This window comes from Phyllobates terribilis, unplaced genomic scaffold, assembly GCF_046119375.1.
Source record: "Phyllobates terribilis strain yellow unplaced genomic scaffold, ASM4611937v1 Scaffold_56__1_contigs__length_8794411, whole genome shotgun sequence".
Taxonomy (NCBI): Eukaryota; Metazoa; Chordata; class Amphibia; order Anura; family Dendrobatidae; genus Phyllobates; species Phyllobates terribilis.
The window spans coordinates 1,527,682-1,547,789 of NW_027362816.1; the positions used below are offsets into that span (position 1 = coordinate 1,527,682).

Here is a 20,108-nt window from a genome sequence, read left to right on the forward strand (position 1 = left end):
ACAAGAATCCCATAGACAAATAAATAAAGATTGCATACCACTTCTAAATCAATCTAACAAACACATCTCTGGGCTACATGCTAGTGCAGGAAAATGAAGAGATATATGCTCAAGTTTAAATATTCCTCTATTTTTTAGATTTGTGTCTAATAAAATTGATATTTAAACGTGAGCATATATCTCTTCATTTCCCTGGATTAGCATGTAGCCCAGGGATGTGTTTGTTTAGACATTTTAAGTAGAAATGTTAAAAAATATAAATTTCAAGGATATTTTATTCAAAATTAATAATTGTTTTTTTTCTTGGCAGATGACTGTATCAGGAGATCAGAGGGACAGAAGATTTTTAAATTGGATGATCTTGAGATCCCACAGGATACAATTGAAGTGAATATCATTACTTCTTCTATGAAACAGGTCCTATCTTCTGATTCATTACCGACTACTAAGGAAAATCAAAATAAAATAAGCATTACAAAACAAACTTCTCCTAAAGGAAAGAAATCATTTTCACATTCAGAAAATGGAAACAGTTTTACCCTCAAAAAGCATATTCTTAAACATCAAAACATACACACAATGGATAATAGATTTTTTTATTCCAAACGTGGAAAATGTTTTAACCAGAAATCAGTTTTTGTTAATCACCAGAGAACGCACACAGGGGAGAAGCCTTTTTCATGTTCAGAATGTGGGAAATGTTGTAACATTAAATCAGATCTTGTTCGTCACCAGAGAACCCACACAGGGGAGAAGCCTTTTTCATGTTCAGAATGTGGGAAATGTTTTAAACTTAAATCAGGTCTTGTTAGTCACCAGAGAACCCACACAGGGGAGAAGCCTTTTTCTTGTTCAGAATGTGGGAAATGTTTTAACCAAAAATCAGTTTTGATTAAGCATCAGAGAACTCACACAGGGGAGAAGCCTTTTTCCTGTTCAGAATGTGGGAAATGTTTTACCCAGAAATCAAATCTTGTTAATCACCAAAGAACTCACACAGGGGAGAAGCCTTTTTCATGTTTAGAATGTGGGAAATGTTTTAACCATAAATCACATCTTAATAAGCACCAGAGAACCCACACAGGGGAGAAGCCTTTTTCATGTTCAGAATGTGGGAAATGTTTTAACCATAAATCACATCTTAATAAGCACCAGAGAACCCACACAGGGGAGAAGCCATTTTCATGTTCAGAATGTGGGAAATGTTTTAACCATAAATCAGCTTTGGTTAATCACCAGAGAATCCACACAGGGGAGAAGCCTTTTTCATGTTCAGAATGTGGGAAATGTTTTAACCATAAATCACATCTTAACAGACACCAGAGAACTCACACAGGGGAGAAGCCATTTTCATGTTCAGAATGTGGGAAATGTTTTAACCATAAATCAGCTTTGGTTAATCACCAGAGAATCCACACAGGGGAGAAGCCTTTTTCATGTTCAGAATGTGGGAAATGTTTTAACCATAAATCAGCTTTGGTTAATCACCAGAGAACCCACACAGGGGAGAAGCCTTTTTTCTAATCTTTTTTTTTTTTTCAATCCAATAAATTTTTATTGAGATTTTTTTCATTAGGTTTTTTTTTTTTTTTTTTTTTTTACAAAACAAGAAACCAGTACATACAATAAAAAAATAACATACCATAGGGATGACATACATGCATCTCTCCTATATATCCTTTCAGCTTCCCCATTACCATCTGATAACTTGCAGTTACTATATCTTACAATTAACATTCCACATTCTTGAAATCTTATATAACCATAATATTGTAATAAACATTATAATCCTATACACATATAGGTGTGCTATATTACCCATACCACATGTTAAGGAATTCCAATACACATTACAATGAAACATTAGACCTCGCCATTAGCCCCCTCCCCCATAAGTCATTGTCTCTCCAACAATAACCCCCTTGATGGCATTCTAGGTGTATCCAACCATAAGCCCCATATTTTCTCTAATTTATTCATTGAGTTTTGTTTTTTATATACCCTTTTTTCTAATCTGATAATATTATTTATCCTATTTTTGCATTCACTAATTTCTGGAGGTGAGGGGTTAATCCATTTGGATGCAATATGTTTCCTAGCTTGAAATAAAATATGTGAAATCCCTATTGAAATTGGGTTAAATTCCATATCATCCTCTAATATACCTGATAGGCATTTTTTGGGTCTGGTTGAATATCTATTTTATATACCCTCTTTATAATAGACAGAACTCCTTTCCAGTATTTACCTATCTCCCGGCATTCCCATAGCGGATGTAATAGGCCCGCAGCATCCATTTTACATCCTGGACATTCAGCCGCAGTCCGGTATCCTATGTTACATAGGAATCTAGGCGTCTTATATTTCCTGTGTATTAATATGATCTGGGAGAATCTCTGAGCCTCATGTAAAGATAATTGGGGTACCAGTTCTAATACCGCTCCCCATTGATCCTCAGAAATTGGACCTATATCTCCATACATTTTTGTCTAGCTGGAGAAGGAAATATTTTTAAATTATTTCCCTTCTCTAATACCAACTTAACAAAAGTATTATTTTCTACCCAAAAGGGCGTCCATCTTGATTGTGCATTAAATGAATGCCGAAACTGTAGAGATTTATAGAATTGTTTATTTGTCACCCAAATCCCCCCTTTAATTGATCAAAGCACTTAAGTTTCCCTTCAGACAATATGTTTTATATCGTATATATTCCTTTATCCACCCAACTCCGGAATCCCTCTAATTTATAGCCCTCTTTATATTTATTATTAAACCATATAGGTGTAGATTCATTGCAGTCTCCTATTTCCATTATATCTTTACCCCTATCCCAGACCTTGTAGAGTAGAGCAAGTGTAGGGTATATTGATTTCTTGTGTGCGAGGTCATTCAGTTCCACTATATGAATAGGAATATTCCACGGTGTCCTGAGGTACTTAACCCCTTAATCCTATTTGGGTTTGCAGCGCTATGCCACCCACCCAAATGTGACAATATAATATATTAGTGCATTAGGAATCGCCAATCCACCAGATTCCTTGTCACTTTGTAGTTATTCACATTTTATCCTAGCTGATTTCTTTTTTCATATAAGAGAATGAAACTTGCTATGAATTTTCTGAAAATGGGAATTATGGATCCAAATAGGGGCATTATGCAGAATGTATAAGAGTTGGGGCATCAATGTAATTTTTGATAAGTTCCCTCTTCCTACAGCTGATAATGGTAATCTCCACCACGCATCGATTTTCTACCTTAATGACCATGGGATTTTCTGTTTTTGCATTTTTGTTTTTTGCCCTCCTTGTTCCCAGAGCCATAACTTTTTTTATGTTTCGGGCAATATGGCCATGTGAGGGCTTTTTTTGGGGGCACAAGTTGTACTTTTGAATAACGCCATTGGTTTTACCATATCGTGTACTGGTAAACGGGAAAAAAAATTCCAAGTGTGGTGAAATTGCAAAAAAAGTGCAATTCCACAGTTGTTTTTCTTTTTGTTTGTTTTTTTACCACATTCACGTTCACTGAATGCTAAAACTGAGCTGCCATTATTATTCTTCAGGTCATTACGAGTTCGTAGACACCAAACATGAATAGGTTCTTTTTTATTTAAGTGGTGAAAAAAATCCAAAGTTTGCTAAAAATAAATAAATAATAATAAAAATGGCGCCATTTTCCGAGACCCGTAGCGTTTCCATTTTTTGGGATCTAGGGCCGGGTGTGGGCTTAGTTTTTGCTTGCTGAACTGATGTTTTTATTGATACCATTTTGGGGTAGATCCGATGTTTTGATCGCCCGTTATTGCATTTTATTGCAATATTGCAGCGACCAAAAAAAAGTAATTCTGGCGTTTAGAATTTTTTTCTCGTTACGCCGTTTACCGATCGGTTTAATTCTTTTTTTATATTGATAGATCAGGCGATTCTGAACGCAGTGTAACCAAATGTGTATGTGTTTTTTTTTTATTTTGAATGGGGCGAAAGGGGGTAGATTTAAACTTTTATATATTTTTTAAATATTTTTAACAACATTTTTTTACACTTTTTGCTTACTGCAATAGTCTCCATGGGAGACTAGAAGCAGCACTTGCCTCATCGGCTCTGCTGCATACAGAGGACGAGCAGATCCCCTGTATGCAGCAGAAATGGGACCACTGGGCGGCGCTCATAGCAATCTAGACATGACAACCACAGGGGTCTCCTGAAGACCCCGGGTTTTCATGCCAACCCATCGGTGACCCGCAATCATGTGACAGGGTCACCGATGGGCAGCGCTAACAATGCTCTTCCCGGAAGTGCGAGTTAAATGCAGCTGTCAGAGATTGACAGCGGCATTTAACTAGTTGACAGCCGCAGATAGAACGTGATTCTACCTGTATAAATAAGCTGACATGTGCCCGGTTCAGTGCGAGCTCAACGCCGAAGCCCGTGCTGAACTGGGGGTCACTACCTTGAGTGTACTATTACGCACAAGTTCGGAAAGGGGTTAAACTTTTCCAGAAGAAGATATAGATTCAGTGCAATGTAATCCGGAGATCTTTTTGTTATACTTATACCAAGGTATTAGAATTTCTCAACCCTTTGTATTCGTGTATGTTCTAATATGCTCGAATTAGGGATATCATCAAATGGTAGAATAACCGACTTATCCCAAATAATGGACAGTCCTGACCATTCTCCAAACTCTCCAATAATGTTCAGAATAGGATCAATAGACTTCTGGATATCACCTACAGTACATGTATAACGGTTTGTGTATTATACAATCACTGTATTTTATGTAGTGTGGGCCCCCGCTTCTGCAGTGCCACCATGTAACCAATTGCTGGTGAAATAAAGGTTTTTGACTGACCTCATGATTGGTGTTTCTGCTTTGGGTTTCTGATTATTCCCAAATGGTCTGCCATTCATATCCTAGCATAGATATATCACCATCTTATTGGTACTAGACAATTGTCTGATACGTAGATACTTTCCTTTGATGTGATATATATTATTTGCTTCGTTCAATTTTTGTTGTGTTAACACCTTTACCCCCGAACGTGGTTTGCACGTTAATGAGAAGGCCAATTTTTACAATTCTGACCACTGTCACTTTATGAGGTAATTACTCTGGAACGCTTCAATGGATCCCCCTGATTCTGAGATTATTTGTTTTTTCATGACATATTGTAATTCATGAAAATTTCTTCGATATGACTTGAATTACTTTGTGAAAAAATCTGAAATTTGAATTTTTATGCCTTTAAATCAGAGCGATATGTCACACAAAACAGTTAATAAATAACATTTCCCACATGTCTACTTTACATCAGCACAATTTTTGAATCTAAATTTTGTTTTGTTAAAAAGTTATAAGGGTTAAAAGTTGACCAGCAATTTCTAATTTTCCAACATAATTTACAAAACCTTTTTTTTAGGGACCACATCACATTTGACGTGACGTGACTTTGAGGAACCTTTATGACAGAAAATACTTTAGAACCAATTTTTTTTATTTTCGCAAGGGTAACAGGAAAAAATGGACCACAAAATTTGTGCGATTTCTCCTGAGCACACCGATACTCCATATGTGGGGGGGAAACCACTGTTTCTGTGCACGGAAGGGAAGGAGCGCCATTTGACTTTTTGAATGTAAAATTTGCTTGAATAATTAGCGGACGCCATGTTGTGTTTGGGGAGCCCCTGATGTGCCTAAACAGTGGAAACCCCCCACAAGTGACACCATTTTGGAAACTAGACCCCTCAAGGAACTTATCTAGTTGTGTGGTGAGCATGCTGAACCCCCAGGTGCTTCACAGAAGTTTGTAACGTAGAGCCGTGAAAATGAACAAACCAAACTTTTTCCACAAAAATTATCTTTTAGCCCCAAATTTTTTATTTTCACCAATTTTTTTTTTTTTCTTAATGTCTTTCCGCATGGGGTAAAATTGATAAGGTAGCTTTATTCTTCAGGTCAGTACGTTTACAGCGATCCTACATTTATATCGTTTTTTTTAATGTTTTGGAGCTTTTACACAATAAAAACTATTTTATAAAAAAAATAATTTTTTTGCATCACATTATTCTGAGAGCTAGAATTTTTTTATTTTTCAGCTGATGGAGCTGTTTGGTGGCTTGATTTTGGCTCGACAAGATGAAGTTTTCAGCTGTACCATTTTTATATACATTCGTCTTTTTTAATGCGTTTTACTCCACTTTTTGGTCGGCGGTATGATTATAAAGCACAGTTTTTTGCTTTGTTTTTTTATTTTTACCGTGTTTACTGAAAGGATTAACTAGTGAGACAGTTTTATAGGTCAGGTTATTCTGGACACGGCAAAACCATATATGTGTACTTTTATTGTTTTATCTAATTATCTTTGTTTTTCATAATAATTTTTTATGGGTACAGTCTGTGTATGTATCACACATATACATATAGAAAAAAATATATATGTATTTTTTTTTTATAATTTTTACAACTTTGGCAACTATCGGGACCCCGCGCTGATGGCGCGGGATCTCCGATCCAAGAGCAGAGGGGCTCCGATTGCAGCATTTAGGGGGTTAAAGTGCCGGGAGCAGTGCAGGCAGAATCAGCTGACACCTGGCTGCGATCGCTCCCTCACAGCCTATGTGTGGGCGTGATCGCCATGTCGTAATAATACGTACCTGGTCCATAAGGCCCAGGGCACAGAGACGTATTATTACACACGCGGCTGCTTGTGTCATGGCTGATAAACAGCTGTGACACATGCAGGGATTGCCGAACAAACAGGAAATCTCTGCATGTGTCACAGCTGTTTAATAGCCGTGACACATGCAGCCGCGGCAACACTAACAAAGATTCAGAGCACGCCGCAAATACTCGGCAAGCACCCGAGCCTGCTCGCCAAAAGGGTTAACAATACATGTTTGATCAACACTACTGACAATGTCAGAAAGGGGTTAAAAGCCAAGTAGGGCTCCTTCCCATCCGATCCCTGCTGTGTGCTCAAACACTAGTGTACAACCACATATGAGGTACTGCCACATTCGAGAGAAATTGATTAACAAATTGTAGGGTCCAGTTTCCCCCATTACGCCTCATGTAAATTATAAGGTGCTAAAACAGTATTTTAGTGGAATCATTTTTATTTTTTGTTCTCACATCTAAATGTTGTAAAGTTTCATAAATCACTTGCAGGTTAAAAATGGTCAGTACACCCCTAGATGAATTCATTGAGGGGTCTCTTGTGGGGGGGTTTCTGCTGTTTTCGCATGTCAGGAGTTCTCCAAATGCGACATGGCATTCACAATTTATTCCAGACAAATAGTTTGCTTTCCTTTTCTAGCCCAGCCATGTGCCCAAACATACCCTATATGGGTTCAAAAACGTATCATCGCATTCAGGAGAAATGGTGTTACAAATTATGGGGTCCGTTTTCTCCTATTATCCATTGTGAAAATTAGAAATTTGGGGCTAAAATAACATTTTTGTGAAAAAAATGAAAATTTTCAATATGACGACCTAATGTTATCAAATTCTGTGTAGTACCTGTGGGTTCAAAATTCTCAGTATACTCCTGGATAAAATTCTTGAGGTGTGTAGTCAACAAAATGGGGTAACTTGTGGGGGGGTTTCTGCTCTTTGGGCATCTTAGGGGCCCTGCATATGAGACACAGTGCCCACAATTTATTTCACACAAATTTTTGGTCCAAAATTCAAATAGGGCTCCTTCCCTTCAGAGCCCGGCCGTTTCTCCAAACAGAGGTTTCTGAGCACATATGGGGTATCAATGGATTTAGAAGAAACTGGGTAACAAACTTTGGGGTCCATTTTGTCATGCTATCCATTGTAAAGTGAAAAAAGTGGGGCTAAAGCAACATTTTAGAAGCAAGATTTAAATTTAGAGTTTTTTAATTCCACTTTGCCTTACCGTATTTTTCGGACCATAAGACGAACTGGACCATAAGACGCACCTAGGTTTTAGAGGAGGAAAAAAAAAAAAATATAAGCAAAAAATGTGGTCATGATGCACTTTTAAGGGGGAGGGGGTCTTCTGCTTACACTGGTATAGGGGTAATGTCCCCCAATTCTGACAATATCCCCCATCCTGGTATATATGCCCCCCCCTTCCTTTTATACGTAGTCCCCGTCCCCATCCCTATCCTGGTATGCCTGGCATCCCTCCATCCTGGTATGCATGGCCTCCGGCATCCCTCCATCCTGGTATGCATGGCTTCCCTCATCCCTATCCTGGTATGCATGGCACCCATCATCCCTATCCTGGTATGCATGGCACCCATCATCCCTGTCCTGGTATGCATGGCACCCCTCATCCCTGTCCTGGTATGCATGGTCCCCCTAATCCCCTTCATGCTGCACATTTAAAAAAAAAAAAAAAAAAGAAACACTCCTACTCACCTTTCTTCTCTCCTCCAGCGCTGTGTGGTCTGCCCGCACTGACCTCTCCATGTGAGCCGCGCATGACGTCACTGCCATGTGCGGCTCACAGGGAGAGAGATCAGCTGCCGGAAGTCACTGCTCCCCACGCCGGGTCTGTGTGCACGGGGAGCAGTGACTTCACTCTCCTTCATAGCCGGCACACAGCGGAGCGCAGCGCTGAGGCTGCTGCTGCTGCCGGCTATCTCCTGTGCCCGCTCATTAAAGGGCATGAATATTCACCCCCTCCCCACACCCATGGGCGTGGAGAGAGGTTGAATATTCGTGCCCTTTAAAAGTGGGCACAGGAGATAGCCGGCAGCAGCAGGAACCGCAGCGCAGCTACACTGTGTACCGCTATTAAGAAGCATGAATAGCATGAATATTCAGTGCCCATGGGGCGTGGGGAGCAGTGAATATTCATTTTCTTTAGCAGCGGGGACAGTGTAGGCTGCAACGGGTGGCTGCTGCATCCTGTGCCCCGCTCCTCCACAGATACCGCTCCCTCAACACCCCACATAAATATACACCCCCCTCCCCCCAGCATTCGGACCATAAGATGCACCCCCCATTTTCCTCCAAAATTTTGGAGGAAAAAAGTGCGTCTTATGGTGCGACAAATACGGTAATTCCTGTGTAGCACCTGAAGGGTTAAAAAGTTTCCTGACTGCAATTTTGAAGCATTTGAGGGGTGCAGTTTTTAAAATGGTGTCACTTTTGGGGAGTTTCAGATAAATAAGCCCCTCAAAGTCCATTTATATCTAAATCGATCCTTAAAGAAACAGATTTTGGAAATTTCTTGAAAATATTGGAAATTGCTGCTAAACCTTTAACCCTTCTAACATCCCAACAAAATGAAATGACATTAGAAAAATGATGCAGATGTAAAGTAGACACATGGGAAATGTTATGTATTAATTATTTAGTACAGCAGGACTAACTGGTTTAAGGATATAAAAATTGAAAGTTTGAACATTTTCAAAATTGTCGCCAAAATTCGGATATTTTCACAAATAAATGCAAAAAATATGGACTTAAATTTACCATTAGCATAAAGTAAAATGTGTCACGAAAAACTCAGATTCACTGGGATCCGCTGAAGCGTTCCAGAGTTATTACCACGTAAAGTGACGCTGTTCAGATTTAAAAAACTCTGCCTGGTCATTAAGGTGAAAATTGTCTCGGGCGCATTCACAAGCCTTGCAGCGGTGCGCTCCACATTTATAGAAGCCGGTCAGATCAAGCCAGGATTGCTGAAAGAATTTATTGGGATTATCACTGGAAGAAAGACTTTAGGATAAAATACCACTTTGAAGATTTTATTGATAAAAGTAATGCTAAAATTAGCAAAGCAGAAGAGAAAATCATGGAAATTATACAACTAGAACGTGATTCCCATGATTAATCCACAGATCAAGTTTATGAGTGGGGAAGGTGGGAAAAAAAATGGAAAATCCCCTAGATCCATCCTCAGAAATCATAAATATACACTGTGTTCCAAATTATTATGCAAATAATATTTTCTCAGATTTTCCCAAATTACCTATATGAATTGCAGTCATTGTAATTTTCCAGTCAAATAACTATTAGAGTACAATTGAAAGGTTTTTGTACAAACTGCCTATGATAACAGTATATTTTAAAAAAAATAAAACACTCACACTGCACTCAAAATGCATGTTCCAAATTATTATGCACAGCAGAGTTTTCAACCTTTTCATTTTAATAAAGAACAAAAAAATGGTCATTTTTGCAATTATAAGCATTAGCAGGTTATTAGAAACTGAAATCAAACAGTTTTCAACTCAAAACTTTATTCTAGGTGATGTTACATTTGCACATAGGACCGCTTGTTCGAAAGGAGCTTCTGAACTCTCGTCCATTGAATTTGTCAGGTTTTGGATGGTTTCTGCTTTAATTGTTTTGCATGAGGACAGAATACCCTCCCAGAGCTGTTGCTTAGATGTGAACTGCCTCCCGCCATCATAGACACTCCTTTTGATGATGCTCCAGAGGTTCTCAATGGGGTTGAGGTCAGGGGAGCATGGGGGCCACACCATAAGTTTGTCCCCTTTTATGCCCATAGCAGCCAGAGATGCAGATGTGTTATGTGCAGCATGAGACGGTAGTTCCAATATGCATCGTACACCTAACAAGGTCACCTTTAGTTCCTCTGACCCAGATACCTCAGCTGGAGCAACAGAGGACTCCGACCTGGAGTCTATTCAGGAGCCAAAAAAATCCTATTACAAGAGAAACAAACGATCGTTCACAAGAAAAAACAGCACAGGAGAAAAGGAAACATCAACCAAAACAGAAAGGCACAAAGATACCATCTTCAATAGGACACTGTGATGTCATCAACCCCTTTATGACGTGGTCAGTAATAATACGTCCCTGTACCCTGAGCCTTATGGACCAGGCACATACTATTACGTACAGGTGATTGCACCCGCACAGAGACTGTGCGGACATCATTGCCGTCGGGTGTTAGCTGATTCTGACAGCTGACACCTGGTACTCAGTGCCAAGAGCGGTCCCGCACTGCTCCCGGCACATTAACCCCCGAAATGCTGTGATAGAAGTAGATCGTAGCATTTTGGGAGAAGGGAGAGGAAAAACAGCACTTCTTACCTTGGATTGGAGACCCCGTGACATTATCGTGGGGTCTCGATCATTGCCATGGTGACCCAATTTCGTCTCGACAACATCTGGGTTATCAGATACTAGCAAGCTAGTTTGATCATGCGCAGTGCATGGTCAAACTAGCTTGTGTCTGCAGGGCTGACAGGTTACAAGGTATTGCAGTGATCGTGCAATCAGCCTGCAGAAACTGAAAGTCCTACAGTTGGACACAGTAAAGAAGTTAAAAAAAAGTTGCAAAAATATTTAGAAAAAAATTAAAATATATATTATATATTGTACTTATAAATAAATATTATGGAAAAAAAACAAAACAATAAAAGTACACATTTGGTATCGCTCTGACTTCCCGGCGCCTGCGCACAAGATCCCTGCAGTACAGTGAACATAGATGGCAGGAAGAAGTGCACCTTGCGTAAAAGGAGAAGTGCGCAGGTGCGGGATTTGGCCGCGGCAACTGCACGTCACAGGGCACGGACGTGCAGGGGAGGGGAAAACATTGTAATTCACGCATGAGGCGGGATTTCTTGCGGGCACTGTGATGGGAACGCATCAAACTTGTAGGAATAAAAAAAAAACTTTCACACCACCAAGACCGCTAATATGAGGCATACAGGTAGGTATAGATTTACACTTCTATCACCTGTATGCCCATATTAGAGGTCAGATAAGTGCCAGGGGTGACAGATTCCCTTTAACTTATCTACTACAGCCTCAACTGAGGACTGACACAGATTCGTCATATGGTGAGAACTTTGTACCCACTTACAATTCCACTTTTTTCCACAATTTGTGATGTCAACAAATTCATCAGGAATATCCCTCTTAGAAATCATTCTGACAATGATGGAATTAATGTACATTGTGGTGAATTGCATCCAGAAAACGCCTTCAGGTCTTTACGCTTTACGGAGCAACTTTCACTGTTCTGCTTGGAAAAAGAAAATACTCATAACAGTACTGCTGATAATCTCAATAAGATGTCATCAGTGTACCAAATCCAAATTTATATCCAGTACAAAAACGCAAACCAGCTACGGATCAATTACAAAACAAAAGAATCAGAGCTGAAGACGCTTTCAGAAAAATTCCAAGATGGGTGAATTTATACCAGCAATATCCAACCCAGTTTACAGTGCACCTTACAGCAACTCCGAACCAAGAACAACTTATCAAAACCTCAGACATAGGAGGATCAGTGGTTGTCACGGATAAAAGGATTATGTGAACTGGGGTGAAGATATGCTGTTTGACAATAATGTGTACAGGCGTTTATCAGATAATCCAACTCAGTCTGTTAAAACTAACATTTTTACTTTGTTGGAACAAGGTTTCAGTTTAGGTTTTTTTCAAAGAAAGAAATGGAGCATATCAAAATAGAAAAATCCTGTCATGCCAATATTGTATGCTCTGCCCAAAACCCACAAAGAAATATATCCACCCCCCATGAGACCAATCCTGTCGTCCAGAGGGCACCTGATTTCCTTCAGGATAGTACTGACATGTTGCAGGCCATGAGTGACATCATATGGCAACCATAATAATAATAATAATATTTTTTATAGCGCCAACATATTCTGCAGCACTTTACAATTTTAGGGGGGGCTTGAACAGACAAAAAGACATTACCAAATAAGCATAACTCAGATATTAAAAAGAGTGAGGGCCCTGCTCGCAAGCTTACAGTCTATGAGGAAATAGGGGAGACACAAAAGGTAACATATACATATTTTGTATAATACAGCCATAATATGCTAAATAGGGTAAGTACATAACACTACATGAACTGATCGCCAGCCAGTATGTGTACAGTACAGACAGAGGCTATTCAGTGCATGGATGGTATGAGCATGATTTTGAAGAAAATTGTGATATGGGCCAAACTGGGACAGTTAGATAAGTGTGTTGAGGTGATAGGCCAGTCTAAAGAAATGTTTTTTTATGGCACGCTTAAAACTGTGGGTATTGGGAATTAATCGAGTTGTCCTGGGTAATGCATTCCAAAGAATTGGTGCAGCATGCGAGAAATCTTGGAGATGGGAGTGGGAGGTTCGGATTAAGGAGGATTTTAGTTTTAAATCATTGGCAGAACAGCGGGCACGGGAAGGGTGGTAGACTGAGATGAGGGAGGAGATGTAGAGTGGTGGTGAATCGTGGATAGCTTTGTGGGTAAGAGTGATAAGTTTATATTGAACTCTGTATTGGATGGGCAATCAGTACAATGACTGGCAGTTGGAGAGGAATATGATCCTGGCTGCTGCATTTAGGATGGATTGGAGAGGGGAGAGTTTAGAAAGAGGGAGCCCGATTAGTAAAGAGTTGCAATAGTCCAGACAAGAATGAATAAGAGCTACAGTAAGAGTTTTTGCCGAGTCAAAGGTAAGAAAAGTTCTGATTCTAGAGATGTTTTTGAGGTGTAGATGACACAAGCGAGTGATTGATTTGATGTGAGTAGTGAAGGAAAGATCTGAATGGAGTATGACCCCAAGACAGCGGGCTTGCTGCTGGGGAGTAATGGTGGAGCCTCAAACGGAGATGGCAATATCGGGCACAGGTAGGTTAGTGGAGGGAGGAAATGCAAGTAGTTCAGTTTTCGACAGATTCAATTTTAGATAGACGGAGGGCATAGTGTTAGAGACAGCGGAAAGACAATCACTGATATTTTGTAATAATGCAGGGGTGATGCCTGGAGAAGAGGTGTATAATTGGTGTCATCAGCACAGAAACGCTACTGAAAACCGAATCTACTGATTGTTTGTCCAATAGGAGCGGTGTACAAAGAGAACAGAAGGGGGCCTAGGACTGATTCTTGAGGGACCCCGACAATAAGGGGAAGGGGAGAGGAAGAGGAGCCGGCAAATGACATAGTGAAGGAGTGGTCCAAATTTTTCTTGGATAGCTTCTCACTGTGTACATCGATCCCCCACAAAATAGTTCTTTATGCTGTAAATTTTCACTTTTCACGTGAAAAAATACAGTAATTTTTCAACAGATTTACAATTTTGTTTTGGATGTTGTACATTTTCTCATACGAAACAATTATTTTTTGTTTAATGAAACATATTACATGCAAATCAATGGAGTTTCAATGGGGGCAAAATTCTCCCCCTCTTTAGCCAACTTAGTTATGAGCTGAGATGAGGAGTCGTATGTATACAGCGTGGACAATCCATATAGAGACTTTATATTGTGGTGCGGCAGATACATCGATGATATGATCAGCATATTGAATTCTGATGTATCTGCTGTACAAAATGTGATTATTTCAATTGCAACCCATTTAACTTAAGGTTTACTTTCCATTAAGAATGGACACACATGGATTTTTTTATTTAAATCTGGTTGGCATTCCCTATAAAACTGTGATCACCTCAACTTTCAGAAAAAGTATAGCAGGTAATACAATCCTGCACACAAAGTCATCACCCAAAACACACAACTAGAGGTGTACCTGCAGGGGAGATGATCCGGGCAAAACGTAATTGTGCACGGAAAGTGGCTATGTAAGAGAAGAAATATCAGAAATAGACTATCCAAGAGAGGTTATAGCAATTGGAGGCTAAATAGAGCCGAAAAAATAGTTGAGGACAAAGCCCGCTTGAAACATAGATCTAATCAATTCAATCAAAATGCGGTATTGCGCATGTGCGGGTGTAGGCGCCATTTTGATGCATATAAATGTCAGACTTTTATATACCTTATTGCATATGCATTATTTAAAATAGGGTGCAGGTCACTGAATGCACAGTGACCTATCATAAAGCATACAAATGAATATACAAGCAGAGCACCAAGATAAAGCCCATCCCCAAATGTCCGCCCCAGAGCACGAGCATATCATTATCTCAGAAATGACTATAAAGATTACACAAGAACCACTGGATGGATTTCATCAACAAAGGTATCATGTCAATCAGTGTAATGTCGCCCACCTGACAGTGTATGTACTTTAGTTTGCACAATCCTGCTGACAGGTGCTTTAAACGAGCCAAAGTCTGCTTACTTTAATATCTGTGTTCTATGTTGTCTGTATATCACATGCTTGTTAAATGAATTTTAATGAGTTAAACTTATCAGCATACCGGCGTGCTCGCCGGATAGACAGCATAAAGGCAGTCACTTCCTAGTGCTAGGCATTATTATTATTATTATTTATATAGCGCCATTGATTCCATGGTGCTGACCATAAGGAGGGGTTACATATAAAATACAGATATCACTTACAGAAAACAAACTAACAATGATAGACTGGTACAGAGGGAAGAGGACCCTGCCCCTCCGGGCTTACATTCTACAGGAACGGGGAAGGAGGCAGTAGGTTGGGGGGGTTGCAGTAGCTCCGGTGTTGTTGAGGTGGCAGCAAGCAAGGTCATGGCAGGCTGTAAGTTTGTTTGAAGAGAGAGGTCTTCAGGTTTTGTCTGAAGGATCCAAATGTGGAGGCTAATCGGATGTGTTGAAGCACACAATTCCATAGGATGGGAGATATTTGAGAGAAATCTTGGAGGCGATTATGTCAGGAACAAATAAGTGTGAAGGAGAGAAGGAGGTTTTGGGAGGACTGGAGATTACATAAGGGAATATATTAGGAGATTAGTTCAGAGATGTACGGAGGAGAAAGGTTATGGATGGCTTTGTAGGTCAGTGTTAGTAATTTGAACTGGATACGCTGAGCAATTGGGAGCCAGTGAAGGGATTTGCAAAGGGGGGTAGCAGAGGAGTAGCGAGGTGAGAGATGAACCAATCGCGCAGCAGAGTTGAGGATGGACTGGAGGGGTGTGAGAGTGTTAGCAGGTAGGCCACAGAGGATGGTGTTGCAGTAGTCGAGGCGGGAGATGATGAGGGCATGCACAAGTAGTTTAGTAGATTGAGAGTTGAGGAAAGGACAGATTCTGGAAATATTTTTGAGCTGGAGGCGCAGGAGGTGGTGAGAGCTTTGATGTGGGGTTTGAAGGACAGGGCAGAGTCAAGAGTTACTCCGTGGCAGCGGATTGCCGGTACAGGGGAAAGTGTGATGTAATTTATTGTGATAGAAAGATCAGGTGGGGAAGATATGAGAGATGGGGGAAAGATGAGTTCAGTTTTGTCCACATTGAGCTTGAAGAAGCGAGAGGAGAAGAAGGAGGATATGGCTGAAAGACATGTTGGGATTTTGGACAGCATAGAGGTGATATCTGGGCCAGAGAGGTAGATCTGGGTGTCATCAGCGTACAGATGGTACTGGAAGCCATGAGATTTTATGAGCTATCCCAAGCCAAGGGTATAGATGGAGAAGAATAGGGGTCCTAGGACAGAGCCTTGGCGGGATGAGGGGGTGGTGTGGGAGTGGGAGATGCTAAATGTGCGATTAGAAATGTATGAGGAGTTCCAAGATACGGCAAGGTCTTTGACGCCAAAGGAAGAGAGGATCTGTAGTAGGAGGCAGTGGTCAACTGTGAATTGTCTGTTAGCTTTAAGTCATTAGTAATTTTGGTAAGGGCAGTTTCGGTGTAACGGTGGGGTTAGAAGCCAGATTGTTGGTTGTCGAAGAGAGAGTTAGATGAGAAGTGAGAGGAAAGTTCAGCGTGAACGTGTTGCTCAAGCACTTTGGAGGCAAATGGGAGCAGCGATATCAGGCGGTAGCTGGACAAAGCAGTTGGGTCGAGGGATGGCTTTTTGAGGATGGGCATGATTGTGGCATGTTTGAAGGCAGCGGAGAAGGTACCAGAAGTTAGTGATAGGTTGAAGAGATGGGTAAGGGATGGGATGAGTGTGAGGTTGGGGAGGAGGTGGGATGGCATGGGGTCGAGAGCACAAGTGGTGAGGTGTGATTTGGAGAGGAGATGAATGAGGTCTCCTTCCGTGATGTTGAAAAGGGAGGTCATGGGGGAAGGGCAATGGTCTAAGAAACAAAGGGGTTGTGGTGGTCGGACAGTAAAGACTTGCCATGTTTGGTCAATCTTGTTTTTGAAGTGTGTAGCAAACTCCTCAGCAGAGATGACGGAGGAGAGAGTTGAAAGTGTTGAATAATTGTTTACGGTTGTAGGGTAAGAAAGATATGAGGGTTGAGTAGTAGGCCTTTTTAACAGAGGTGAGGGCTGATTTGAATGCGAGTGTTGCTTGTTTGAATGCAGTGAAGTCATCTTGTGAATGTGTTTTCTTCCAACGCCGCTCCGTAACCCTGGACGCTTGCCAAAGCTGTTTAATGAGGTTGTTGTGCCAGGGTTGCCTATTAACTCTGCCGTAGACAAGAGGGGCGACCGAGTCAATAGCTGAAGCGAGAGTGACATTGTAGAAAGCAGTGGCATTCTCTGGAGTGAAGATATGGATGTCAGTGGTAGAATAGAGTCAGAGAGTGTGTGAGTGTCTACATGTGCAAGGTTTCTGCGGACGTGTGCTAGTTTCTGGAGCTGGGTGACAGGTGAGATGAACAGGGATGAGAAAGTGAGTAGATGGTGTTCAGATAGGGATACGGGGGAGGTTGTGAGGTTAGATAGGGAGCAGAGTCGGGTGAAGATGAGGTCTAGTGTGTGTCCGTCTGTGTGGGTGCCTGAGGAGGACCACTGAGTAAGTCCAAAGGATGAAGTAAGCGACAGGAGTTTGGATGCTGTTGACTGGCGAGTGTCAGTGGGGATGTTGAAATCGCCCATGATGATTGTGGGAATGTCAGCAGAGAGAAAGTAAAGAAGCCAGGTGGAGACTTGGTCAATATAGGCAGTGACCGGGCCCGGAGGTCGGTATATGACAGCCACTTGGAGGTTGGAGGGAGAGTAGATGCGGATAGAGTGGACTTCAAAAGAAGGGAGAATAAGGGAGGGTAGTGGTGGGATGGGATTGAAGGTGCAGTTGGTAGAAAGGAGAAGACCCACTCCTCTGCCATGTCTGTTACCAGGGCGAGGAGTGTGGGTGAAATGGAGGCCACAGTAACACAGCGCAGCAGGGGAGGCAGTGTTGGAGGGTGTCAACCATGTCTTTGTGATGTCCAGGAAGGAGAGATGACGAGAGGTAAAGAGGTCGTGGACAAAATGGAGCTTGTTGCAGACAGAGTGGGCGTTTCAGAGTGCTCCAGAGAGAGGGAGCATGGGGGTGGGCGTCAGGGGCACGGGTTTTACGTAGGAGAGGTTGCGGTAGTTTGCAGTTGGTTGGAAGCGATACAAGGGAGAATTTGTGGGAGGTGTAAGTTGTGCGGGTCCAGAATTGGGAGAAATGTCACGAGCAGTGAGGAGAAGCAGAGAGAGGGAGAGCAGGTGGGAGAAGGAGAATGTCCGGTTGTTTTGTGTTTTGGCAGGATAGATCTGAAGTTAAGGAGCAGGACTGCAGATGAGGTCATGTGGGGAGGTAAGAGGGAAGGAGAGATGATTATTTGGTTAGAGGGTGCTGGGGTTTGGGGATTGCGAAAGAGAGTAACAATTAGTGGTGCAAAGACAGTAAGGGCATATGTAAGCATAATGAAGGTTTAAGTGTGAATGAGAAGGAGAAACTAAACACAATTAATAAATAGTTACTCATACCTTCTGGTCACTTCTGGCCCCATTTCCGGCATATTTCCGTCAACTACTTTGGAAACTGCTACTTAGGATAACTGCTCAGAGACCATGCATGGTCAGAGACGAGGCCCTCTAAATTTATACCTCTTAACTAATTATACATGAAAGAAACCAGGTGTGAATAGAAGGGAGGAGGCACAGGGAGACAGGTAAAAATTATTATTATCCTATTGTATAGAAAAAAGATGTAATTAAAATCATAATTAAAAACATGTTAAAAACCTTAAAAACAACATCATTAAGTTACAGTGCCTCCACCCTTACAAAAATGAACCAAAACCAAATCTTTCGTTTAACCCAGATGGTGCCAAGGTCCCTAATCAAAAAATCCACTTACTTTCTACTTGGCCAGTATCCTCTTAATATTGCCCCCTCTCGAACCCAGATGTACCTGATCAATGTATATAACTTGTAGTAAACTGGCATCCCTGTTATGACACATACGGAAGTGTTTGGGTAATGTCTTTAAATTCTCAAGGTCTTCTTCCATATTTGATTTTTCTATATCTCTTATATGCTGTCGGATACATGTTCGAAGTTCTCTCGTAATGAGGCCTATAAAAAAAATTTTGCATGGAAGATTACCCCTTTAGAACTACATGTGAGATGGTGCCGAATATCATATACCCTAGTGCCATCTGCATTTTGGAATTGTTTTAGTTTTAACCATATTTGGACAGGCTTTGCATCTGCCACAAGGAAAAAAGCCTTTGGTTGCCAACCACGTCTCACTCTTTTTCCTCTGATCCCACTCATAATGGCTGCGTACTAGTAGGTCTCTCAAGTTCTTGGAACGTCGTGCTGTTATTGCAGGGTTTGCAGGTAAGTAATTCTTCAGAACGGGATCAACTTGTAGTACTCGCTAATGTTTTTTAATAATTACTACAAATTTAAACCATTGGTTACGATAGTTAGCAATCAATCGTACCTGGTTTTTGTCCATGTCACTATCCTTAACTTTATGATTTTGGTACAATAGTTAGTTTCTAGAGATTTTCTGAGCTCTTAAATAGCCTTGGTTAATTTTTTTCCGACTATAACCTCTCGCCTGGAATCTACATCGTAGATCTCTTGAGTTTTCCTCAAAGGCTTTCTCTTCAGAACAAATTCTTTTAATCCGTAAAAACTGGCCTACTCGGATTCCCCTAATGGTAGAACTAGGATGAGATGAACTGGCATGAAGTTATGAATTGGTAGCAGTACTCTTTCTATAATCATCCGTTGACAAATTTCCATCTGATTCAGTGTGGATTTTGAAGAAACTCCACATCTCAACCTGTTTTAAATGTAAAGTTTTAAATTTAATTTGTTGTTGTTGACTCTGGACATTACTTCATTCAGGGCAGACAATGACCCTTCCCAAATAAACCACACATCGTCAATAAAACGCATTCAGTGATATATATTTTCTATGTCCGGTATCAAGTCGTCCGAAAAAATCTCTTGCTCCCATGCCACTAAAAATAAGTTCACGTATGAAGGGGCACATGTGGCCCCCATAGCTGTTCCTTGTAGTTGTAAATACACTTTATTA

The 20,108-nt window shown here is 40.9% G+C and overlaps 1 protein-coding gene across 1 annotated transcript in view; it reads left to right on the forward strand.

The window, feature by feature from the left end:
• Positions 1-19,941, forward strand: part of LOC141192272 (uncharacterized) — a 42,292-nt gene extending 22,351 nt beyond the window's left edge. The window contains exons 7-9 of the mRNA XM_073661767.1: positions 311-1,372; positions 19,388-19,396; positions 19,916-19,941. Of these exons, the coding sequence (XP_073517868.1) occupies positions 311-1,372; positions 19,388-19,396; positions 19,916-19,941 (1,097 nt within the window). The remainder of the gene's footprint in view (positions 1-310; positions 1,373-19,387; positions 19,397-19,915) is intronic.
• The last annotated feature ends 167 nt before the right edge of the window (positions 19,942-20,108 follow it).